Source organism: Oryctolagus cuniculus, chromosome 4, assembly GCF_964237555.1.
Source record: "Oryctolagus cuniculus chromosome 4, mOryCun1.1, whole genome shotgun sequence".
In the NCBI taxonomy this organism is placed as follows: domain Eukaryota; kingdom Metazoa; phylum Chordata; class Mammalia; order Lagomorpha; family Leporidae; genus Oryctolagus; species Oryctolagus cuniculus.
This window is the reverse complement of record NC_091435.1, coordinates 76,135,793-76,162,218: the sequence shown is the minus strand read 5'-3', so window position 1 is coordinate 76,162,218 and position 26,426 is coordinate 76,135,793. Positions and strand designations below refer to the sequence as shown.

Genomic DNA, 26,426 nt, shown 5'->3' with positions numbered 1-26,426 from the left:
GAAGGACTCAGCACTGGGCTGTTCTCCTTACACAGCCCTCCTCTAATGAGAAGTCAGCCCCCTCTGAGGAAGAGTCGTGGGGTCTGGGCTGCCGTGATGGTCATCCCAGGCCTAGGGTTGCCCAGTAGTGAAGGCAGAGCAGGTGTTGGAAGCTCAAGGGAGTAGTCGCTTTCAGAATGTCAGACCTGGGGCTGCTCAGCAAGGACAGCAAGGCAGAAGGGAAGATTTATGCTTCAAGGCAGTATCCTCGGTATGCAACCGCGTTTCTTACAGAAACTTAACATTACACTCTAACGCTGGCAGGTGAAACTTTAAAACAAGATGAACACACAAAGACCATCCCTGGCACTTAGGAGAAGACTTCAACCCCTCCTCTGAAGTCCAGCCTCTCTGTGCTCGGCTTTCCTTCCCGGCCTTTGTCTGCACCAATAGGATTAGTGTTTTTAATTTATTCAAGTTTTTATTTGCATTCTTACAATGGGTTATTCTGTGGAGGACACAGAGAAAGAGAAAGCATAACTACTGTTTTTAAGGACCTCCCCCTGTGAGCATAGTAGTCTGGCATACAAGATGCCTTCAAAAGGTTCATGGGAAATGTATGTTATCTTTTTATTACATCTTTTATTACTATTTTGAAGCTCCCTTCTACATGCAATAAGCTATTGGCCACCATCGAATGGCAGCAAAGACACTTTCTGATATGACATATGAGTGGCTATGCTTTTTTTTGGAGGATATAGAATTTTAAATGGACCCTGAATGAGAGGGAGAATTCTAGAATCAGAGAGCCTCAGAAGCAACAGCCCATTATGGTGCTAGTGACCACAGCACACCTTGAAGGGAGGGGGAAACTCTTTTCTGCCAAGGGCATTTGATTTTTATAAAATCATTCATGGGACACACAAAAAGATCAGTTTATCAGGCTGCTATAGATTTATTGGATTCTGAGTCCCACCTGAGGTTGCCTTAACAGGGTGATATACAGCCCATGGGCCAGATGCTCCCCAGCTCTGCATGGCTTCAGCTCCCTAGGGGACATGACAGATAATTTCAGTCAGGCAGAGCTGGGCCAGATTGAAGACAGCTCAATTTAGAGAAGGTGTTTAGGTTGCAAGTTCTAGAAACCAGTTTGAACAGACTGATTTGTGAAAGCATAACACGGTGATCACATCCCAGATTCTGAAGTCAAAGGGCCTCATGTGAATCCTGACATGTTAGCTGTAGAACCATGGGCAAGCTGCTTCATTTTCCTTGTCCCTCAGTTTCCTTGTATGTGAAATGAAACACAACATGGGAAAATGACATAAAATAATTCACGGAAAGTGATCAGAACTCTATGTGGCTCAGACTAATTGCCCAATGTCTTAGTACTTATTTGTTGCTAGGACAAAATAGTTATGCTGGGCAATGTATGAAGGAAAGAGGTTTCTTTAGCTCAAGATTCTAGGGGCTGGAAAGTCCAAACAGCATGGTCCTGGTGTCAGGCAGGGGACTTCTTGGCTGCATTGTGCTGTGGTGGAGAAGTAGAAAGGAAAACAAACACACACAGAAGAGGCCAAGAATCGGGGGGTGGCCCCAATGTACAGTAACGCCCTCTCTGGAACCAATACAGTTTCCCAAGGCCTGACCCATTCCCACAAGATGGGCTTAATCCACTCATGAAGTGGCACCCCCATGACCTGATTCCCTTCCACTGGGCCCTCACTTTTAAAGGTTCCACCACCCCACTGAGGACCATGCTTCCAAGACATGGACCTCTGGAACACAGTAAAGCCATATCCAATCTGCAGTCCTCAGGAGGCTTCATCTTTCTTTGCTGGTGAAGTTGATGATGATGACCATGATGATGATAAAGCAAAAAAGAATTAATTCATTTTTTCAAATGTTTATTTACTTGAAAAGTAGAGCAAGAGAGAGAGAGAGATAGAGAAGCAGAGAGAAAGAGATCTTCCATCCTCTAGTTCATTCCCTAAATGGCTTCAACAGCCAGATCTGGGCCAAGCTGAAGCCAGGAGCCGGGAACTCCATCTTGGTCTCCCACCTCGGTGGTGAGGCCCAAGCACTTGGGCCATCTTTCACTGCCTTCCCAGGTGCATTTGTAAGAAGCTGGATTAGAAGCCAAGCAGCCAGGATGCCAACCTGCCCTGTGATATGGGATTCCAGCTTCATGAGTCACAGCTTAACCTGCTGCACCACCCGATGCCAATCCTATAGGATTTATTATAGGAATTTATTATAGGAACACAAGGGGGCCTTAGGGAACTCAAGGTCATAAATGCCACTAGGTTTCAGTATGGGACTAGATCAGGAAAGCAAAACACCGTCAGGGATCCAGGCAGCATCTTCTGTTTCTGTTTCTCTCGGAGGTCTGCAGCATGTTTCTCTTCCCCATAGACCAATCTCTGTAGCTGCATTCTCATGGTAAACCACTGCTGCCCTCAGCTCCTGAGTTCACATGTAAGTATTCCAGCCACCAGAGAATCCTGGTTGCTTCTTAGTCATGATTCAAACTTGCCAGAGGGAAATCTAACTTGTCCAGCTTGAGTCAGGTGTCTACTCCTGGTCCAATCAGTTGGAACTAAGGTCAAAGACATCCAGTACAATTGGGGCTGCCCATCTTGTAGATGAGGGTCAGCTGTCAGGGAAAGGGATGACGTCTCAGCTCAAAAGACACCTCGAAATGTCTAGTGTCTATAAGGTCACTTTAGCCTTCTGACCTGAGGAATGTGATTCTTAGCCATTGATTTTTTTCACTAAGAATTCCAAAGAAGACATCTGGTACATAACCACCAAGGTCTCAGGATCTGACAAAATGAGCATAATCTGCACTCCGGATTTTTATTAAGATAATGTTATGGAGAATTCCACTTCAAATTCATCTCCTGAAATAGACCTGGTAGTCCAGAAATAAAGATGAATTGTGTGTATATACACACACACATTCTAATAACATTCTAATGTACTAACCAACATATCTTTTCCTAAGATTTGTCTGTTCCCGTGACTCTACCCTTCTTAGGCAGTAGACGAGGAAGAATCTGGTGCCTCAAGGAGGAATGGCAAAGTAGAAGCAAAAACAAGAGTCAATTCAGATGTTTGGTTTTGGTTTTGTTTTGTTTTTTTTAAATGTTGTGAACAATATCTGGTCAAGAAATAAAATAGAGGCTAGTGTTGTGGCATAACAGATTAAATTCCTGCCTGTAATGCTGGCATCCCATATAGGCACTGGTTTGAGTCCTGGCTGCTCCACTTCTGATTCAGCTCCCTGCTAATGCACCTGGGAAAGCAGTGGAAGATAGCCTAGCTCCTGGCTTTGGCCTGGCCCAGCCCTGGCTATTGCAGCCACTTGGGGAGTGAACCAGCAGATGGAAAATCTCTGTTTCTGTCTCTCTCTGTAACTCTGAATTTCAAAGAAATAAGTAAACAAACCTAAAATAAAAATAAGAAATAAAATGATAAATATTAGAGTAGAAACAGAAAATAAAAAACTAGAAGTGATCAGTGAGCGTAGTCATTAAGATGCCGATTGAAGAAGCGAGATGACGAAGGGGACGTCATCGTTTGGAAAGCGTCGCAACAAGACACACACGCTGTGCCACCGCTGCGGCTCTAAGGCCTACCACCTTCAGAAGTCGACCTGTGGCAAATGTGGCTACCCTGCCAAGTGCAAGAGAAAGTATAACTGGAGTGCCAAGGCTAAAAGACGAAATACCACTGGGACTGGTCGGATGAGGCACCTAAAAATTGTATACCGCAGATTCAGGCATGGATTCCGTGAAGGAACAACACCAAAACCCAAGAGGGCAGCTGTTGCAGCATCCAGTTCATCTTGAGAATTTCAACAATTAGTCAAGCAATAAATGTTCTGGTTACAAAATAAAAAAAAAAAAAAGAAAAGATGCCGATTGAAATGCCAGTTGCATTCAATCTCTGGTCCTGGTTCCTGCTAATACAGACCCTTGAAGGCAGTGGTGATGGCTCAAGTCATTGAATTCCTGCCACTCAGTTGGGAGAACTGGATTGAGTTCCTGACTCCTAGCTTTAGCCAGGCCCAGCACTGGCATTTGTAATCACTTGGGAAGTGAACCAGTGGATAGAAGTGCCCTCTCTCTCTCTCTTTCTCATTTTGATCTCAAGTAGTTCACTGAAGAAATCAAAAGAGGAATCAAAAAATTTCTGGATACAACATATCAATACTTATGGGATACAGTAAAAGCAGTGTTAAGAGGAAAGTTTATAGCAATTGGTGTCTATATCAAGCAATTGGAAAGGCATCAAATAAATAAGCTATCAATGCATTGCAAGGATCTAGAAAAACAACAACAAATCAAATCCAAAATGAGTAGGAGAAAAGAAATAATTAAAATTATAGAATATATCAACAAAATTGAAACAAAAAATACAAAAAATCAGCAAAATGAAGAGCTGGTTTTTTGAAAAACAAAAACAAAAACAAAATTGGCACACCACTGGCTCAACTAACCAAAAAAAGGAAATACCCAAATAATGAAATTAGAGATGAAAAAGGAGGTATGACAACAGATACCACAGAAATAAAAAGAGTCATCAGAAAACTACAAAGAGCTGTACGCCAAAAAGCTGGGAAACCTAGAAGAAACAGATTCTTGGACATATAAAACCTACATAAATTGGGCCATGAAGACACAGAAAACCTAACAGATCCATAACCAAGTTGGAAATTGAATCAGCAATGAAGGCCCTCCAAACAAAAATAAGCTCAGGACTGGATGGCTTCACTGCTGGATTCTACAAGACGTTTAAAGAAGAACTAACTCCAATTCTTCTCAAGCTATTCAAAACAATTGAAAGGGAGAGAATCCTCCCAAATTCTTTCTATGAAGCCAGCATCACCTTAATTCCTAAACCCGAAAAAGCTGGAACTGAGACAGACCAATTTCCTCTCGAACATAGACATCAAATCCTCAAAAAAAAAAAAAAAAAAAAAAATTCTAGCTAATCGAATGCAACAACACATCAGAAAGATCATCCACCCGGACCAAGTGGGATTTATCCCTGGTATGCAGGGACAGTTCAACAAATCAATCAATGTGATACATCACATTAAAAATTGAAGAACAAAAACCATGTGAGTATTTCAATAGATGCAGAGAAAGAGTTTGATGGAATATAACACCCTTTCATGATGAAAGCTCTGGGCAAATTTGGTATGGAGGGAACATTCCTCAGCATAGTCAAGGCAATTTATGACAAACCCATGGCCAGCATCCTATTGAATAGGGAAAAATTGGAAGCGTTCCCAACTGAGATTCTGAACCAGACAAGGATGCCTACTGTCACCAATGCTACTCAAATAGTCCTGGATGTTTTAGCCAGAGCCATTAGGCAAGAAAAAGAAACCAAAGGGATACAAATTGGGAAAGATAAAGTTGAACTATTCCTACTTGCAGATGACATGATTCCACATATGGAGGTTCCAAAAGACTTCACAAAAAGACTGCAGGAACTCAAAGCAGTTTGGTAAAGTCATAGGATATAAAATCAATACAAAAAACCAACAGCCTTTGTATACACAGACAATGCCAAGGCTGAGAAAGAACTTCTATCCCATTCACAATAGCTACAAAAAACGTCAAATACCTTGGCATAGATTTAACCAGGGATGTCAAAGATCTCTATGATGAGAATTACAAAGCATTGAAGAGAGAAATAGAGGAAGATACAAAAGAATGGAGGGATCTTCCATGTTCATGGATTGGAGGAATCAATATCATAAGAATGTCCATGCTTCCAAAACCAATTTGCTGACTCATTGCAATGGCAATCAAGATACCAAAGACATTCTCAGATTTAGAGGAAATGATATTGAAGTTTATGTGGAGGCTATGTGAGACCTGGAATAGCTAAAGCAATCTTGTATGGCAAGAACAGGGATGGAGGCATCACAATGCCAGATTTCAGGACATACTACAGGGCAGTTGTAGTCAAGCAGCCTGGTACCGTTACAAAAGTGGATGTATAAATCAATGGAACAGAATAGCCATAAATCAATCCAAGCATCTACAACCAACTTATATTTGACAAAGGAGCTGACATCAATCCCTGGAGCAAGGACAGTCTCTTCAACAAATGGTGCTGGGAAAATTGGATTTCCGCATCCAGAAGTGTGAAGCAAGACCCCTACCTTACACCTTGCACAAAAATTCACCCAACATGGGTTAAAGACCTAAATCTATGACCTGATACCATAAAAATATTAGAGAACATTGGGGAAACCCTGCAAGATATTGGCATAGGCAAAGACTTTTTGGAAAAGATCCTAGAGGCACAAGCAATCAAAGTCAAAATCACAAATGGGATTGCATCAAATTGAGAAACTTCTATACTGCAAAAGAGACATTCAGGAAAGTGAAGAAGCAACCCACAGAATGGAAGAAATTATTTGCAAACTATTTAACTGATAAAGGATTTATGAGCAGAATATGTAAAGAGATCAAGAAACTCCACAACAATGAAACAAACAATCCAGTGAAGAAATGGGCAAAGGACTTGGACAGACATTTTTCAAGGGGGGAAATCCAAGTAGTCAACAGACACATGGGAAGATGCTCAGAATCGCTAGGTATCAGGGAAATTTAAATCAAGGCCATGGTGAGGTTTCACTTCATCCTACTTAGAACGGCTTTCATACAGAAATCAACAGACAACAAATGCTGGTGAGGATGTGGGGAAGGGAGTATCCTAGTCCACTGTTTGTGGGAATGTGAACTGGTGAAGCCACTATGGAGGGCATTGTGGAGATACCTCAGAAATCTGAATATAGACCTACCATATGACCCAGCCATCCCACTCCTGGGAATTAATCCAGGAGAAATGAAATCAGCATATGAAAGAGTTGTCTGTACCCCCATGTTTACTGCAGCTCCATTTACATAGCTAAGACATGGAATCAGCCCAGGTGCCCTCAACTGAAGACTGGATGAAGAAATTATTGGATATGTAAACTATGGAATACTCACAGCAGTAAAAAAAAAAAAAAAAGAAATCCAGTCATTTACAACAAAATGAATGAGTCTGGAAAGCATCATACTTGGTGAAATGGGTCAGTCCCAAAGGGACAAATACGACATGTTCTCCCTGACCTGTGATAACTAATGGAGCAACTCAGAGGCAATTCTGTAGAAGTGAAATTGACACTTTGAGAGGCAATGACTGGAACAGTTCTTGACTTGACTGTTGAAGAGCAGTTTTTTTTTTTTAATATACTATTTGTTGAACTCTTAACAGAGTTAGACATATGTGTATAAAGTTGATTGAAAATAGATCTCAGTAAAAAAAAATTAGAGTGGGAATAAGAGAGGGAGGAGGAAGAGGGATTGGGAGTACGGGTGGGAAGGTGGGAATGGTGGGAAGAATCACCATGTTCCTAAAGTTGTAATTATGAAGTGTATGATATTTGTAACTATAAAGCTGTATAGTTCTACATACATTCCTACAGACTTACTTCTAAGGGAACAGTTTAAAAACTTGCAATGGGACCCCAAATCCCCTTAAGCTGGGTAATAAAAATACCATCTTAAGTGTTAAAGTGGTCATATGGATAGGATTAAGTATCTGGCAATAATAAGATAGAACTAAAAGGGAGGGAGTACTCCAACAGGGGAAGCAGTCCACACAGCAGACTCAGCAGATTGATAGAATGACAATCACTTTAAACAGCACTCTGACCTCAGAATCAGACTTAAGGCATTCTGATATGACTGAAAATCTCACAAGAGCATTTCAGGCATGGAAAACCAATATACTGTGGCAAAAATGTCCTACATGAAGGACCTCGGTGGGTGAGACACTAATGTAAAGAAGTGGTCATCAAAGAAGGAGGTATTTTTCTCTGAAGGGAGGAGAGAATTTCCACTTTGTTTATGGCCTTGTCTAAATACTGATGGAGTTTGTGAATTCAAAAGGCTTCCATAGCCTAGGCAGTTCATGTCAACAGCTTCAGGTGTTCACTGACATCATACATAAGAGTGTTAATTGTTAAATTAACAACAAGAGGGTCAGTGCCACTGCTCACTAGGCTAATCCTCCGCCTGAGGTGCCGGCACACCGGGTTCTAGTTCCAGTTGGGGCGCCGGATTCTGTCCTGGTTGCTCCTCTTCCAGTCCAGCTCTCTGCTGTGGCCCAGGAAGGCAGTGGAGGATGGCCCAAGTGCTTGGGCCCTGCACCTGCATGGGAGACCAGAAGGAAGCACCTGGCTCCTGGCTTCGGATCTGCATAGCTCTGGCCGTGGTGGCCATTTGGAGGGTGAACCAATGGAAGGAAGACCTTTCTCTCTGTCTCTCTCTCTCACTGTCTAACTCTGCCTGTCAAAAAAAAAGGTGTAAGCCAAAATGTCTGAAGATGGGGAGGAAGGTAAGCTCAGGGAGTTTGTGCTTGACATCTCTAAAAAAAATAAAAATTAAAAAAAATTAACAAGAGTCACTGTGCATTAACTTCCCATGCAGGTCCTCTGTCCTCAGAGAGTTGTATTATAATTATGTCTAAGTTCTTGCAAAAGATGCATCATTTTTGGGTGCTTCTTTAAAGTTAATTAAAGTTTCTAAAAAAAAAAAGAGGGGTGGGAGAGTGGGTGGGAGGGCAGATATGGTGGGAAGAATCACTATATTCCTAAAGTTGTACTTATGAAATGCATGAAGTCTGTATTCCTTAAATAAAAGGCTTGTTTGGGGGGAAAATAAATTTACAAAAAGGAAGAAAGAAAAAGCAGAAGACTTAAGTTAGTAAAATCAGGAATGAAAGATGAGACATTAGGACTGACCTTATAGAAATAAAAAGAATTATAAAAATACCATTGGGGACCAGCTTTGTGGCACATGGGTTAAGCTCTCACCTGCAATGCTGGCCTCCAATGTGGATGCCAGTTCAATCCTGGCTGCTCCAATTCTGATCCAATTCCCTACTACTGTGCCTGGAAAAGCAGTAGAAGATGGCACAAGTCCCTGGACCCTTGCCACCGATGTGGGAGACATGGATTTAGTTCCAGGTTCCCGGCTTCAGACATTTAGGGAGTGAACCAGTATATGAAAGATCTCTCTTTCTCTGTCTCTCTCTACCTCTCTCTGTCACTCTTTCAAATAAATAAACCAATGTTTTTTTTTTAAAAAAAAAAAACCATGAACAAATGTGTGCCAACAAAATAGGCAGCTTAGATAAAGTGGACACATTTCTAAAAAGGCACAAACTAGAGAAACGGACTCAAGAGAAAAAAATCTGTGTAGAGCTGAACCCAGCTGAAAGATTAAATGAGTGAAAAACTACACACAAGGAAAAGCCAATGCTGAGATGGCTTCACTAGTGAATTATATCAGTAAATTAAGCCTTGGAAGTGAAAATATGCCATGGGATTATTTAGTTACTCATTTCCTAACAAATATTTGAGTATCTACTGTGTGCTAAGTGCTAGTTTTATGACAAAAAAAAACAAGAGAAAGTCTCTGGCAGCCAAGGAGAGATTTATAGACAAGGCGCATTTTGTGAACCACAGGCAAAAAATGCTGCTGTGAACTCATGGGGTCCTTTTCCAGGGTTACACAGAGGGCTGGGTATGTGTGCCAATTAACTGCTTCCCTAATAGCAATCACCTCCAACCACACTCATGTCTCCTCTCTCATCTCCCCTGCTCTCCTGTCTTCCTCGTTTTCTCTGTTTGTTGGAGCAGGCAGCCCCGCTCTTCACAATGAGTATGCATATCCTCTTCACCACTGCCCTCTCTGTAGTCCCTAGACAATGGCACAGCTGAAGGCCACAGCCACGAGAGGGCTTTCCTGTGGTGTCCTCCAGGTGCAGACCACCAGACGTCAGAGGATGCTGGCAAGTGGTTTTCTCCCTCATCAACCCCTCCCAGTCTCTCCCTGGCACCTTGGGCTCGCGATGTTGTAGAGAGTGTTCCCACAATGCTGCTGGAGATGGGGTCCCTCCAGCCTGTCACCGTGCTGCACCTGTCGGGCCAAGACCCCATCAGCATCTGTGATGAAAAGGGCTGAGGAGCACGAATCATCATTTGCCTGAAAATCAAGTGGTGCTTTTCATGGGAAACTTCTCTGGAGTCTGAGTATTTTCTCCAAGAAACACCTGCACTCTCCCCAAGACCCTGCAGCCTTGTTCTCGCCTTTTAACAACCTTTTCTTCCTTAGCCAACCTACTCTGCACACATTGGCTGAACAATCACATGGGATCCACACTTGGAAAGGCCTGTGCTTGGTTTCGTTTTCTGCTGACATCATCTTGAAATTCTTAATATTTTTTTTAAACAAAGAAGCCCATATTTCATTTTGCATTGAACTCTGCAAATTATGTAGCCAGTCCTGTGGGGTTTTATCACGGGTCTTTTAGGGGGGACTCCCCTGGACACAGTTTGAGAGAGTCTTGTTTCTGAACCTGGTAGAGTGGGGGTGAATCACCTGGCTACAGGACCACACAGATGACATTTGAATCCTGGTTCCTTTACTTACTAGTCTTGGGATTTTGAAGGTTCCTCAGAGTCTCAACTCTCTATTTGTGAAGTGGAAATAATTATAGCGTATATCTCATAGGCTCACTGAAAGGATAGAATTTGCATATATTAACATATGCAGAATGCTCAGAATGGTGCCTGTAACATAGTACCAAGCCATGCAATGGTAGCTGTTTTGGTTGTGTGGATATTCCAGGGTCCAATTGCTTTGCATCTTGCAGCAGTGTGCTTTGCACTTGGAGGTGAATCTGACTATGGAATTGGAGACATTCTGTAATAGTCTCTGGGAGAGATCTCAGCAGGGTGTTGGGAGCAGTGCAGATGCTGAGGGGAGACCCAGGTTCTGCCTTTGCCCAGCTAGCAAGCAGACTTCCTTGTTAGCTCTCTCTTGTCCCTAACTCCACAGATACCCACCCACAGGAAGCCAGGTTTCCCACCACGTGGGCCATGGGGCACAGGACAAGAGGATTTTAGGTACCACACAGACCCAGCGTATACAGAACGGAATCTCGCAGTGAGACAGGTATGCCTGTTGTGTATTCTTTTATCTACTGATCACACAGAGAAGAATGCCTCCTTTCAAGGTTAACAAGTTTTTAACATCTCCAACACACTTGCTAATCTAAGGAAAAGACAGGCCTGGGGCTCAGAGACTTCATCAGGCCTCACCATCTAGCTGGACTTGTTTTTTATTTTTATTTTTATTTTTATTTTTATTTAGACTTGGGCCATCTTCTACGGCTTTCCCAGGCCATAGCAGAAATCTGGATCAGAAGTGGAGCAGCCAGGTCTCGAACTGGTGCCCATATGGGATGCCAGTGCTTCAGGCCAGGGCGTTAACCCACTGTGCCACAGCACTGGTCCCATCTAGCTGGACTTGTAAACATTGTTCTGTCCACCTTGTATTTCTTTCTAGGATTAATTTATGCTCCGGGAAACTGGTTTTCCATTTAAGGTCATGATCCAAAGTTTCTGAGGGGGAGCAAAATAACACAGAGTCTAAAGGGGCTTTAAAATCAGAAGATATTCATGAAGACCCACAAAAGCTAAAAAAAGGAAAGTACGAGGACAGCCGCGTCAGCTTACGTGACCCCCATCTGGCTTCAGCACCTCACAGCATCATTTTGCTCACGGAAGTGAGATTCCTACACACGTGGAAGGGAAGCAAGGAGCAACAGGGAAAACCAAGGAAGAAGAAGGCTGAGCGGCCAGCTGCCAGGAGAGCAGTGACAACAACAGGAAGTACAGCTCAATATAGCTCAGGGCAAGGCCTCTCTAGAGAGTTCTCGCTGGGAACGCAGTCCAAGAGGGAGTAGCAGAAGGAGGGGCTTGGGATTTTGAAAAAAATAAATAAATACATAAGAAGAAATCGCAAGCCTACATACGGGGGGACACGTGGCTTCTGCAGGCATGTTATTCTCACATTGCGTCATCTGTCCTTTGGTTGCATTTCTACAGCCTGGACAAAGGCTGAGACTCTGTCTCCTGGCGCCGGGGGTGACTTGGCCCAGATGGAGTAACTGTAGCCTGCTGCTGACATCATTCCTCCTGCCTCTGTTGCACAGAGTCAATCAGCGAGTCAGCAGTTTCCTTTTAGAGAATGTTTACTTAAGTTAAAAAAAAAAGCCATAAAGAGTGGAAGCCTCCAAGGGGAGCCCAGATGAGGACAGTGTCGAGGGATGTGCCATCTCTCTGCGCCCCATCGCCATCCACTCTGCGCCCTTCCTGGTCTAGCAGGGAGCGCCAGCAGGAGGCTGAGTAAAGCCAGAGAAACCGGGTTCCTGGCTCCCTCCCTGCAGGTTGCAGCCTCCGCCTCTGCCTCTCACGCTGACTGCAGGTCCACGGCCCCACCGCCTCAGGCTCCAGGGGCCCCTCTTGCCTGGCCTCAGGAGGGGGAGGGCAGCAGCCCCTACTGCCTCAGCCGCCCAGGGAACCTTTCTTGTATTCAGTTCTCCTCCTGCAACTACCCAATTTGAGCACACCCCCTCTGTTTTTTGCTGAACTCTGGCAGATACAGATTAGTTTAGGAATGCACCAAGAAAATCCTCCTATTGTCCCCAGCGCTTCCAGAAAGCCAGAGAAGGCAATGGTAGGGGGTAGTGAACGGGGCCATCATCCTGTTCTCCTGCCATCCGTTCTGTTGGTCCAGAAACTTCTTTTCAGCTGTCATTTTAATACAGATAATTTCATTCTACTGCATTCTCCAATCCTACAGGCTATAAGTCTCATTTTTTTGGTATGAAGCATAATATTCTGTTCCAATAAAAAAACAATTAAATGACTCAGATATTCCATAAAGTTTTATTAAAAATGTTCTGTGACCGTTTCTCTGGATGCCTAGGACAGATGCCCTTGGACAGGAGGCGAAATGGTATCTGCGTTAGGCTTTTCACTCTGGCAGTAGGGATCGGGTTCTGTAAAATGAGTCATCCCCTCCCCCCCCAACCACCACCATGGTAGCTACATGTGGGGAAAATATCCAAGACTGTGGCCTTCCTCTTTGGAACGAGCAGTCAGGAATAAGGCGTGCATGCGTGTGTGTGTGCGCGCACACACACACACACACACACACTGTCCTGCGTAGGGGGTGGGGGGAACAAATCCAGGGAGCTGTGTCCTGCTCAGGCTTCTTCTATACACAGGCTATTTTCAGGGCATGAGAAACAGCCACACTGGCTTGCAAGGTCACTGGCTCAGGTAAGCAGACAGTCTTTTTACTGCAAGAGAAGATAAACAAGAGGGCAGGTTCTTGGGTGCTGGGGAGAGAGGGCTGGGAATTGCATGACTCTTGTGTTTCTGTGATGTCTGCTCCCACAGAGTCTCTCCCTGCCATCAAGTGCCCAGGGCTGGGCAGACTGACACCAGCGCCTGCTGGTGGGAGGGCACAGGGGGTGTGGAGTTCCTAGCCACAGTTCCTAGTCGTGAATGTGACCAGTGGAAGATACATTGGAAGTAGGGGCCCAGGAGGAGAAAACATGCAGTGAGGAAGCGGGATCTTAGCTAGAAACCTAATCTATAAAGCAGGTTAAGTGGAGGGTCTTGCACTGAAGCGGGGCAGCGGGGAGTTGGTGTGAGGAGTCGAGGCCCTCCCTCTTTGGCTTCCTTCCTGACATCCCCAACCCTAGGTGGCCCTGCAAGAGGCCCAGGAAAACCCTGGGTCTTCATCATCTCTCCTAGGACCATAATGGCCGGGAGGAGATGCCACGCGGGCGAGCGGCACGCCTCTGGGTCCGGAACAGCCATTGAGTGTGTGTGAATGCTGGAGCTCACCTGTCGTGCACAGGTAGAAGGGACGTGCAGAAGCTCCCGACGATGGTAGTGGTCCGGTCTTTTTTCCACATCCGGCTGGAAGTCTGAAACTTGAGCTTCACCTGGTTTATCTGGCACGATGGGTAGGGGTAGGCTATGATTCCCTTCCCCTGGGATTGATGCTTAGGTCTACAAGGGAAGAGGAAGAGGAAAGTCAGTGACTGTAGCCCGCTGTGCCTATGTGAGCCCTTCGGCTGCCCTTTGGCTGCCGATAGCACTGGTTGGCTGCCGTGTGTGAGGAGTTAGGTCCCCTGGAGCTAGGGACCACAGTTCGTCATGTCACCCTCTCCAGTCCCTCTGCCCACACAGCCACAGCTCTGCACGTGACCCAGAAAACAGGTTTTGATTTTGGGGAAGAAACAAATGGACTCTGCAGCAAAACAGTAGCTCTTGGAGGTGCCTGTCTGGAAACCTGTCACTCGTATCTGGAAACCCGTCTTGCATTCTTGGATTTTTTCACATTCACATCCCATTATCTGGAAGTAGAAGCACTCTTTCAAGACCTCTCAGTTCCAAGAGCGTGGTGTGAGAGGCTGGTATTGTGGCACACAAGGTAAGCCTCCACTTAACAGTGCAACACCGGCTGCTCCATTTCTGATCCAGCTTCCTGCTACTGTGTTTGGGAGGACAGCAAAAGATGGCCCAAGATCTTGGGGCCCTGCCATCCATGTGGGAGACCAGGATGGAGTTCATGGCTTCTGACTTCAGTCTTGGCCCTGACCCACCCATTGCTGCCATTTGGGGAGTGAACCAACGGATGGAAGATCCCTCGATACCTACCCCTACCTCTCTCCCCCAACCCTTTCTTCTCCCTCTTTCTCTTTCACTCTACCTTTCAAATAGATAATAACTATTTTGAAAAAGAATCTGGCGTGAAGACTGTTTCCCTGCTTTAGGCTAGACATGAATGTGTGGACAGGGATCAGCACCAAGCCTGATCTTGAAGCCAAACAGCTGGAATGGACCCCAGGTTGTACTTCCTCCAGCCGTGTGGCTTTGGGCAATGTACCCAACCCAGTAAGGTAACTGTGGAGACACACAGCCTGGTGTATACATCCGGAGAGCTTGAACAGTGGGGTGTGCGTGGTACACACTGACCTCAGCCTAGAGGTTCAGAGTGAAGACAGAATCCAGGTCTCTCTAAACCCACCCTCTTGGCTTTGCCTCAGCTTCCTCCTCAGTTTCCAAGATCCAGGCACCACTTTGGACAGAGACAAAGATGAGGAAGGCGTAGAAGACAGAGGTGAGGCAAGGATTGCGGGAGGAGTATGACGTAACCTACCTAGCAAGGTACTTCTGAAAGGACTGTGGGATCCTGGACAGAGACAAGAAATGGGGACACCCTGTGCCCATCAACAGGCTGAGCACAAGGCATGGCTATCCTGGCAGAGCCCTGAGGGTATCATGTTGGGGAGTCCATGTAGGGCAGGAGAAAAGGAGGTGTCCCTTGGGCCCTGACCTCTGTGACCCTCTCTTCTCCTCCCTGGGCTCTGAGGCAGCAGTGACTTTGAGAAAGAGGGACCCCGCCGTTCCCTCACTACTGCTTAACAGGCTGGGCCCATTCTTGTCAAGCCACTTTCCCTTTTCTTTCTGGTCTGTGCAGTGTGGCAAGTCCTCTTTGTTGCTTTTTACTCCAGGGTTAGTCATACACTGTGATTTTTCCTTCCAGGGAAGATCCTGGATAACTTAGTTTAAAAGCTCTTCCTCCCCACACCCCCTCCTTCTCATAAGTGTTTTGAAATATGTCAGAGGGAAAAAATAAGATGATTCCTTTAGAGAAACTGCCTGGGTCACGGAGCTTGTAACACATGAGGGATATGAAATCTGCTTTAAGTGAGTGGTTTGGGGACTTGGCTGGGGTAAATCCTCTAACTAGAAGGAAATCTTGGGGTTTCACAAGGTTGCAGATAGGAGGGAAGAGCCTTTACCCTTCTGCCACCCCCAAGTTCTAATCTGTAAGATGAAAACTCAAGGAACTTCCTTTTTATGGACTTGTAATAGTCTACTGTATGGATTTACAGTCATGCATTGCTCAGTGATGGGGATTCATTTTAGGAAGTGTGTTATTATTTTGAAATGCAGATGTAATATACATATAAACACTGAAAAAAAACCTCAAGGAACTGAAGATAGAATCTAATCCAGTTGGGTTGGCCTTCTTCACAGGAGTCAGGTGCATCTCCCGTGGGAGGGGCAGGCGCTGATCTGGGAGCTTTCAGCTGCTGAGTCCATATCCAGTTGAGGTTCTTTTGCCCTCTCACTTCAAGGCTGCTCCCCCCAGCTCCCATGCCCGAGCTCCTCCAACAAGGGAAGGAAATGTCAAACCCTAGTTCCAGGTACCTGAACCACTCAGCATCAGGTCCTCCTGGCCACTAGTTTGGTCCTTGCCTTGCACTCATTTGCTACCTGGCCTCGCGCCTTGGGTTCTGATCGGGTCACTACTCTAGGTTGTCCCTTGCCAGGAATAGGGGCTTTCCAAGGTTTAGGCCAACCCTCCCCCAGTTTAGTGACTGAGGCCCTCCCATCTGCTGGCACCCCTGATGGCCCTTGCTTGGGTTCCTGAGCACTGGATCCTGTCCAGGACCTGACTGCTATGTCCTAACCCCTGTGGAGACACCCTTTCCCTCTGCCTACCTGCCACGTGTGCTACCACCTGAATACATTGTGCTTGGGCCCAGTACTGACCCACCCCTGGGACAGCTCACCCACACATGTCTTGAGTGGATCTATAGTGCTGCCCCCAGGCTGGTTGGCGGGACCTGTGTGTTAGCAATCACACAGTGCCTGACCTGGGATGTCCCAGTGTGTCTACAGGGAAAATGAAAGGGCAGCTGCTGCTAAGGAGAGAGGTGAGCCACAGGGGACACTTGCGTACATGGTGATCTTGACGGACGAGGTGACATTGCTGCCGAGGAAGGTGACCTCTATGCTGGTGTCTTTTTTTCTTGGCTCCTGCAAGTAAAACTCCACGAGACTGTGATGCACTAGGAAATCAAAGCACAACAGAGACTGGGCCACAGGGCAGAGGGGGGGGCATTGGGCAAAAAGCCCCAGCGAGCACAGTGTGGGTGGTGATGGGCTGCACTTCTCAGCAGCTGTGTGCCCTGGAGCACATCACCCATCTTCTGAGCTGCTCAGCTCCTCACGTGTCAACCAAAGAGGACCACAGGAGACACCCTCAGGTCTGAATGGATTATTACACAAAGGCATTAGGATGAGCACCATGCCAGGAAGCATTCAGTAAGTGTTCATTTTTAGTATTTATTGCAATGCTAGAATGTCCCCCCACACACACACACCCCATTTGGTAACCTTATCGTGATGGTATGAGCTTAAAAGAAGCAAAACCGATCTGTCACATATCACTATTGTTTGAATGTTTGTGTCTCCTCCAAACTTCACGTTTAGACATAATCCCTGGTGCATCAGGATGAGGTGGGGCCTCTGCAGGAAGTGTTTAAGTCCATGAGGGCTCTGTCCTTGTGAATGGAGGCCCTTTTGCATCCTTTCACTTTCTTTTTTAAAGGAATTTATTTAAGAGGGAGAGAGAGAGAGAGAGAGAGAGAGAGAGAGAGAGCGCTTCTATTCCCTGAGTCACTCTCCCAAATGCCTGCAACAGCCAGGGCTGGCCAGGAAGAAACCAGGAGTCCGGAACTCAATGCAGGTCTCCCGTGTGGGGAGCAGGGACCCAAATATTTGAGCCATCTCCTGCTGCCTCCCAGGGTCTGCATTAGCTGGAAGCAGAGCTGGGATTCATACACTGATACACAGGAGACTAAGCCTCCGCCTACAGCGCCAGCATGTTGGTGCTGATTCGTGTCCCAGCTGTTCCCCTTCAGATCCAGCTGTTTATGGCCTGGGAAAGCAACAGTGGATGGCCCAAAGTGCTTGGGCCCCTGCACCTGTGTCAGAGACCCTGAAGAAGCTCCTGCCTTCAGATTGGCTCAGCTTCAGTCGATGCAGCCATCTGGGGAGTGAACTAGCAAATGGAAGACATTTCTCTCTGCTTCTCCCTCTCTCTGTAACTCTACCTCTCAAATAAATAAATAAAATCATTTTAGAAGAATAAGAGGAGGAGAAAGAAGAAGAAGGGAGACCAGAGGAGGAGTGGACTCAGCAGAGGGTAGGGAGAATCTTGATTCCGGAGTCAGAAGACCTGGCATTGAAGTCTAAAGGACCCCTCTCTCTTCTGCTAAGGGTTGACCAAGGTAAGGGAATTATTTCTCATTGGGTTTCAGTCCTGGAGCTCCAATCACTGTGCTGGGGACTTGCTGTTTGCTCCTTTATCCTCACAACTGATTCTCCATTTGTTCCCTTTTTCCACATAAGGATATAGAGGTTCAGAGAGACTTGGTCACTTGCTCCTGATCGCACAGCTGGTAAACAAGGAAGCCAAGATTCAAATCCAAGTATGTGTGAGCCCAGTGACTGAGCTCTGAGCTCCATAGTACATTGCTGGCACTAGGAAGATGCCACAAAGATCCTTGCACTCTTTCTCTGAAGGGAGGAGAGAACCTCCACTTTGACTATGACCGTGTCTAAACAAGATAAGAGTCGGAGAACTCAAGGGGCTTCCATAGCCTTGGAAACTCATGACTGGTGCATAGGGAGATTATTGATGCCATAAACAGGAGTGTCAATTTGTAAAGTCAACAACAGGAGTCACTGTGCACTTACTCCTCATGTAGGATCTCTGTCCTTAATGTGCTGTACACTGAGGCTTAATGCTATAACGAGTACTCAAACAGTATATTTCACTTTGTGTTTCTATGGGGGTGCAAACGATTGAAATCTTTACTTAATGTACACTAAACTGATCTTCTGTAAAAAAAAAAAAAAAGAAATTATCAATTCCCAACTTGACTCTCACTGGGATTAAACATGACAATAGGTCTGATCTGATTTCATCATCATTTAAAAAAAATCATCTATTATTTTTCACTTTATGTTTCTGTGTGGGAGCAAACTGTTGAAATCCTTACTTAAGGTATACTAAGCTGATCTTCTGTATATTAAGATAATCGAAAATGAATCTTGATGTGAATGGAAGGGGAGAGGGAGTGGGAAAGGGGAGGGTTGTGGGTGGGAGGGATGGTATGGGGGGGGAAGCCATTGTAACCCATGAGTCGTACTTTGGAAATTTATATTCATTAAATAAAAGATAAAAAAAAAAAAATCTCAAAAAAAAAAAAAAAAAGATCCTTGCACTAATCCCACTCAAGCAGATCAGAAAATCAGTTACAATGAAGGTGGCCATATAATTTGTTATCCAAGCCCGTATACTTTTTCCTGTCCCCCCAAAAGCCAACAGAACCCCATATAGATCTGGAAGTACATCTAGTTAAAATGCTTGTGGCTGGCGCCACGGCTCACTAGGCTAATCCTCCGCCTGGCAGCGCCGGCACTCCGGGTTCTAGTCCCGGTCGAGGCGCCGGATTCTGTCCCGGTTGCCCCTCTTCCAGGCCAGCTCTCTGCTGTGGCCAGGGAGTGCAGTGGAGGATGGCCCAAGTACTTGGGCCCTGCACCCCATGGGAGACCAGGAGAAGCACCTCGCTCCTGCCATCGGATCAGCGCGGTGCGCTGGCCGCAGTGCGCCAGCCGTGGCGGCCATTGGAGGGTGAACCAAGGGCAAAGGAAGACCTTTCTCTCTGTCTCTCTCTCTCACTGTCCACTCTGCCTGTCAAAAAATAATAATAATAAAAAAAAGTGACAAGTGCACAGCTGGACTGTGGGAAGGGGAGGAGGGTGGAGAGCAAAGCTTAGCTTCCTCAGGGGCCCTGATCCTGCAGGGCTGCCAGGATGACAGATGGAGGATGGGCACCAGGGAGGGGGAAAGGAGTGTGCAGGAAGGAGGGAAGCCAGAATACACTCCCAAATCCCACCCTAAGGAGAACCCCACCAGAAGGCAGGTTGCAGGAGGACAGGGACTTGGATCATCAGTACACACACCGGCAGGTGCACCAGGTCCTCATCAACAGAGCAATCAGTTGCTGTCTGAAAGACCAGGAGCTGTGGCCACAGCCTATCAAGAAATCTTTGCCCACGTCCTTCACCTCCCACCTTGGCCACCACACTGGGCTGGATGCAGCCCAAGCTGGAGCCCGGACTCTTCTAGCTGGCTCCATGGCAGAGCTAAGGGCATGCATTTCTCCCACCTTGCTTACCACAGTATGGGGCCTTGGATGTGGTGAGGAGGTAAACTCTCACTTCCTTGGGAAGTGGTTCTATCTTGATACCACCTTGTTCTGCCAGCCCTAGAAATAGAGAAACAAAGATAGCAGAGCCTGAGGAAGACATTTCAGGGCCCCACAGCACCCAGCCATGTGTTCCTCAATTCATATATCCATTTATTCTACAGACAGCTACACTGCAGGCTCATTATGGAACACATTCTGTGACGAGTCTAAGGACAGCAACTCTGTCCTGTGGGGATAAACACACAAACAGGGGATATGTTTTTCAGGTTGTATGGCTCATTGTTAGTAGATAATTCTAAGAAATTTTAAATTATGTCTTCAACTTGCAAACAAACTATATTACAGTGGCCTTAATGGCACTTAAATCTTGTGCAGTGAAAGGAGCATGTTAGATCTGAAGACTAGCAGATGGCAAGTTAGGGAAAGGCATTCCACAGTTAGGGTGCAGACACACAGGGTGAGGAAGCTACCCTAGGGTGTCCAGCACATGGGGAAAGGTAGTGAGAGGGAGGCTGGGCAGACAGTGTGAGTGGCTGTGACAGCAACTGGCCTATCCTATCTGGGGCAAATTACGATATATACTCGATGAATAGGAAATAAAGGGTTGTCTTGTTATGGAAAGTGAACCTTCTTTGAACATTCTATCAGGCAGTGGCCAATTAATTTGAATAATCAATGACAAGCACCACAATTTTGAGGGCAGCCGGGGGTGGAGGGCAGTGGAGAGCGTGGTGGGGGCGGGGAAGAGGGTGTTTTCACTACTTGGGAGTTTTTCCTGGAGATTTTCATCTTGGACCACCCCACTGTATTTGCAGCAATGATGTGCCCAGGGTTGAGTTTAGAAGCCAGGCCCTGGGCCTTCTCGGAGTCCATTTCCCCAATGAGCTGGATCATCCAGGAATGTGCCCATGTTGTCCAGCAATTGGGCATCCCCCCAGGTGGCATGTGGCCACTACAACCTCCTGCCTCTCAAGGGGGCTTTGTGAGCCATTCTTGGGGATTCCCCAGATGCACTGACTTAGGGTCTATGAAGAGCTGGAGAGCAGCTGACCTAACTATGAAAAACATCCCACCTGAGAGTGGGGTCAAGGGCTCTGGACAACCCAGCGTTTCTAGGATGCTGAGGCTGGACTTTTCAATAAGGGGCTGTGTGTGGGAAAAGCGTGTGCAGAGCAAGTTTGGCACCAGAGAGGGTGAAGGGTAGGTCATGGAGGGGCAACTGCCGTCTTCCAGGGGAGAGCAAGCTGAATCCCCTATCAGTTAATTGTTATTTTCCCCACTTGGGGAGACTTCTTGACTCCAGAAGATCAAGATAGAATGAAATGACAATAACCAGGGTTTGCCATTTCCCCAAATTTTCTCCAACTATTCTGTTTTTTCTTCTTTTAATTTCAAGCATTAAAATGTTTTCCTCTAAGGCCTAAAGCTATCTGTTCTTTAAGATTTGGCTCAAATTCTACCCACTTGTGTGCTGTTTTATTTAAAGATTTTTAACTGAACATCTATTTTGTGATAGTTCTGAGAATTAAGATGACAGCTCTATCTGTCCAACTGGGCAATTACAGGCACTTCAAACCCAATAAAAGCAAGCTCCGGGATCTGTCCCAAACCTACTCCTCCCTCCGTGTTCCTTGTCTCGATAAAGACATCAGCGTTCATCCTGGTACCCAGATTCATTTTTTGGTTCTTCCCTCTTGCAGCCCACACCCAATCCTGTTGGCCTGATTTGTAAAAGGAAGCCAAAGAGGTGCCATTTTACCTATCCTTGGGCAGGAGAGGAGAAAAGGGTTAAAGCAATCCAGACACTGTCCCTCCAGGAAGGCCTTGTAGGTGGCACAGGGAAAGGCCATCAGTGGACAGGAGTTCTCCAGGGCACTGATGTAGAGATGCACAGCCCGCATGTGATCGCAGATCAGATAACTGTAACCTGAGCAGGGGAAAAACCACGACCAAGCTTTCAGTGAAGACAAATGGAAACTCCCCCCATGCTGCTTACTGTAACTCGATTGACTCTGGTATTCCAGAAGGCTATACATACAGGGGATGTCCCCGGAGCCACGCTTTAAAGAAGTATTAATGGATCTGGTTACTGTATCCTCCCCTTTCCCTTTTAATTTTCCTGAGATTAATAAACCTAATTTACAAAATCAGTTGCTTCATTTGAGACTCACCCTTATGTGGTCATGCAAATTCGCTTTCATAAAATGGGAACATACAGAGTTGGAGGTGCTGACCTCACTTCCCAAGATGGGTATCTGTCTGTATGTTTTTACCTTCTTCATCATCACCCTACAACCAAATTTTCACACCGTCATCACACTCAACCCAGCACTGAGATACTCAAGGGAGTCAACAGCAGTTCACGGTCAAGCTCCAGAGCCTCACTGCTGAGGCTCACTTGGCCAACTGCCACACTGAACTTACCAAATATTCTTTTTTTTTTTTTTTTGACAGGCCAGAGTGGACAGTGAGAGAGGGAGACAGAGAGAAAGGTCTTTCTTTTTCTGTTGGTTCACCCCCCAATGGCTGTGCGGCCGGCGTGCTGCTGCTGGCGCACCACGCTAATCCGAAGCCAGGAGCCAGGTGCTTCTCCTGGTCTCCCATGGGGTGCAGGGCCCAAGCACTTGGGCCACCCTCCACTGCCTTCCCGGGCCACAGCAGAGAGCTGGCCTGGAAGAGGGGAAACCGGGACAGAATCCAGCGCCCCGACCAGGACTAGAACCCGGTGTGCTGGTGCTGCAGGCGGAGGATTAGCTTATTGAGCCACGGCGCTGGTCACTTGCCAAATATTCTAATTTACCAAAAATTTGGTTTGGTTGCCATGGTTTACTACTGAACAATTTGCAGCAACCCACACTGGATGCGCTGGCTGGTGCTAGGAGGTGTGTAAGTGACCCTAACTGCAGGGTTCCAGGGTCTCCCTGAACCTCGAGCCTCCCTGCCTTGGGAGCAGCGGCCAACACTGAGCTCTGTGTTCTTTCCTTCCCCACAGTGCAGGGACACTTCCATGGCCAATGTCCTTCCACTGCAAAAAGAAGCCAACACAGAGGCAAACAACACCCTTCTCAGGCTGTGTTAGGAAGGAAGAAGTCAAAAGTGGCCAACTAAAATGCCATGGGAATCAAACCATGCCATCTGACCACAATTAAAGAAACTTTTATAAATTCTTAAAATAAGCAAATATTGGGAAAATTAGTAAATTTAGAGAAATAGTTTAGTGATTATTCAATAAATTGTCAAAAGACTTCTTAAGATTTTAAAAATTTTGGGGCCGGTGCCGTGGCTCACTTGGTTAATCCTCCACCTGCGGCGCAGGCATCCCATATGGGTGCCAGGTTCTAGTCCTGGTTGCTCCTCTTCCAGTCCAGCTCTCTGCAGTGGTCCAGGAGGGCAGTGGAGGATGGCCCAAGTGCTTGGGCCCCTGCACCCGCATAGGAAACCAGGAAGAAGCACCTGGCTCCTGGCTTTGGATTGGCGCAGCACTGGCCGTGGCGGCCATTTGGGGAGTGAACCAACGGAAGGAAGACTTCTCTCTGTCTCTCTCACTGATTGTAACTCTACCTGTCAAATAAATAGATAAAAATCTTAAAAAAAGATTTAAAAAATTTTGTAAATCAGAAAGAGGCCAAAAACATAGTATACAGAAGTCAACATTTAAATTTTCCATAAGAAATATGGATATATTGGGTATATAAGAAGATGGAACAATTACTGATGCTTAGTTTTTGATGAATTTACTATTATTTAAAACATGCAACAAAGACTACAAAGACATGCTTAAAAGTTCATAGAAAATGGAATTAAATTGAAATTCATGTATTTGAGGAGTCTTCAAAAAGTTCAAAGAAGGTATATATTATTAAAAAATGCACAGGTCTCTATTGCACCAAACTGAACTTATCTTTTAAAAAATGATTATTTATTGGGACAGGCTTTGTGATACAGTGGGTAAAGCTACCACCTGCAGCACTGCCAGCATCCTATACGGGCACTGGTTTGAGTCCTGGCTGCTCTACTTCCTATCCAGCTCACTGGCCTGGGAAAGCAGCAGAGGATGGCTCAAGTGCTCAGTCCCCTGCACCCATGTAGGAGACCTGGAAGAAGCTCCTGGTTTCTGACTTCAGCCTGGCCCACTCCTGTCTCTTGTGGCCATTGGGGAAGTAAACCAACAAATGTAATTTCTCTCTCTCTCTCTCTCTCTCTGTGTGTGTGTGTGTGTGTGTGTGTGTCTCCCTGTCTCTGGAACTCTGCCCTTCAAATAAATAAAATGAATCTTTTTAAAAATGTTTATTCATTTTTATTTATTTGAAAGGCAGAAAAACTGGGGGTTGGGGGTGAAGACGGAAAGAGGTTCACTACCCAAATGTCTACAACAGCTGGGCCTGAGCGAGGCTGAGCCAGAAGTCAGGAACTATATAGGATCTCTCACGTGAGTGGCAGGATTCAGGTTCTTGAGTCACCGTCTGCTGCCTCCCAGGTGCATTAGCAGGAAGCTGGGTCTGAAGACGGAGGCAGGCCTCAATCCCAGACACTCTACCATGGGATGAGAGTCCTAAATGGCAACTTAACCTGCTGTGCCACAGCATCAGCTTCTAGACTTATCCTTTAACTCCACCCACAGCTTTTTTGAAGAACCCTCATCTATTCACTGAACATATTCAAAAAGAGCATTTTTGTACTTAAAAGGGAAGCAATGTATATTCATTAAAAGTGTCCAAGAAAAATTTCAAGAAGCTTATCTTGAAATCAACCTTTAAAGAACTGTAGAGGTTAGTAAATTTGGTGAAATGGTTACCTAGCGGATCCTTTGGCTGGCTGGCTTTGGACACACTGACTCAGCTCTGCCATCAGCAGGCTCTGCAAAGGATGTACCTGGTGTGGCCTACACCACACATGAGGGCCCAGCGAGGAATAGAGATTACTGGCTTGCGTAATGTCTGGTCACAGCTGGACCCTAGACAAGTGGAGAGGGCAGCACAAGTGTGGCCCTGGCTTTTAATTTCAGACTCTCCTCCCCCAGGAGTCCTGGGCCCCCAAGACATCCCTTCAGTAGGTGCCAAGTAAGGCCTTTGGGACATAACAAAGGCCACCATCAAGAAGACCCTCTGCATGACCGTTGGTCCTTTCCAATCTCCGACCTGCGTGAATGAACAGGGGACAGCCAGGTTGGTCTTGGCCTCCATTGACAAAGTAGTCCACGTGTCCGACAGGAATCCGAATGCCTAAATCTGAAAGGAGGCAGAACCACATTACCTTCAGGGGCACATTTTCCTGATCCCACATCAGGGCCCACCAGCAACAGAGCCTGAAGTCCGAGCTTAAGAGCCTGCCACTCCGTGCCCACCTCACCCCAAGAGCCGAGAGTAGGAGCTGGAAGGAGCCAGGGAAGCGTCCGTTTGTAAGTGACTCCACCTTTGCCTAATAAAATTAACAGACTATCCCTAAATACATTTTTATACAGCAATAGGAGTTATACACTTTGGTAAGTTTCCTTGTTGGATAAGATATTACTTCAAAAAGGTCATGGGAAAGGGAATTAAAAGATAACCTTATTTGGGTGCAAAAAACTTTGAAATGCACTCCATTTCTCATCAGATGCATTTTCCCTAAGCTTCTTAAAGGCCCCTCCTAGTTCTGTTTTCCTTTGAGCAATAGTGCAGACAAGTAAGTTCTGGGCCACGTTTCCAGTCTCCTACAAAACATTTTTGCAGTCTCCCGCCTAAGTGGAATGGTGATATGGCTACAAAGAGCCGAGTTTGGCGGGGGGGGGGGGGGGGGTAGGGGACCCTTATCTTGTCACTGTGACTACATCCCAGGCCCTCCAACATGCACCTCTGACCCTTCAGATTGAGCGAGGCCTAATCTCCAAAGACCCTCACTGTCTCCTTCATATTAACCTGTCACTATTGCAGGAAATTGTATGTTATTTGTTTAATGTCACCTACCCTGGGGTTAAGCAAGGACCTGGAATCCATCCCTGACTCCTGCCTCTCCCTCACTCCCTACACTCAATCCATCATAAGTCCGGTCGGTGTGACCTCCCAAATCTGCTGGTATCTTGAGTGTCTCTACTTCTCTCCACTTCTAATACTACTTAGTCTTTGTTCAAGCACCCACATTCTTACCAAAATAACTACTGCCCTTCCGATGGGCCCCCAGGCTCCCCTGAGTGCCCTGGTCCAGTTCATTCTCTGCAGAGGAGCCACAGCAATCTCGTACAGGAAGCCAAATTACTGCCCTGTTCTCGCTGATCTTAGAAGAACATGGGAACTCCAGGTCATGGCCAGCCCGGCCTCAGCAACTTGGATACTTTCCCCAATAATACCATGTGAGGTAATTCCCATATCCAAGTCGCCTTCGGTCACATGCCCTTCATTATAATCATCACGGAGTGTAATAATCCTGTCTGTTGCTTTGGATGTCCGCTC

At 46.2% G+C, this 26,426-nt stretch overlaps 1 protein-coding gene, 1 long non-coding RNA gene and 1 pseudogene across 2 annotated transcripts in view; 2 read left to right on the top strand and 1 right to left on the bottom strand.

Moving 5' to 3' along the window:
- Positions 1–3,509: 3,509 nt before the first annotated feature.
- LOC138849289 (large ribosomal subunit protein eL37 pseudogene) lies at positions 3,510–3,897 on the top strand (annotated as a pseudogene).
- An 8,877-nt stretch (positions 3,898–12,774) lies between these two features.
- PLA1A (phospholipase A1 member A) overlaps positions 12,775–26,426 on the bottom strand; it is a 32,759-nt gene continuing 19,107 nt past the window's right edge. The window contains exons 6-11 of the mRNA XM_008266881.4: positions 25,137–25,226; positions 21,758–21,925; positions 19,966–20,055; positions 16,677–16,785; positions 13,763–13,930; positions 12,775–13,209 (exon numbers count right to left, since the gene is read on the bottom strand). Of these exons, the coding sequence (XP_008265103.2) occupies positions 13,125–13,209; positions 13,763–13,930; positions 16,677–16,785; positions 19,966–20,055; positions 21,758–21,925; positions 25,137–25,226 (710 nt within the window). The 3' untranslated portion in view covers positions 12,775–13,124. The remainder of the gene's footprint in view (positions 13,210–13,762; positions 13,931–16,676; positions 16,786–19,965; positions 20,056–21,757; positions 21,926–25,136; positions 25,227–26,426) is intronic.
- On the top strand, positions 12,995–18,698 carry LOC138849290 (uncharacterized). The gene is made up of 3 exons (XR_011387904.1): positions 12,995–13,189; positions 13,670–15,044; positions 18,131–18,698. It is a non-coding gene; the product is annotated as an uncharacterized lncRNA (long non-coding RNA).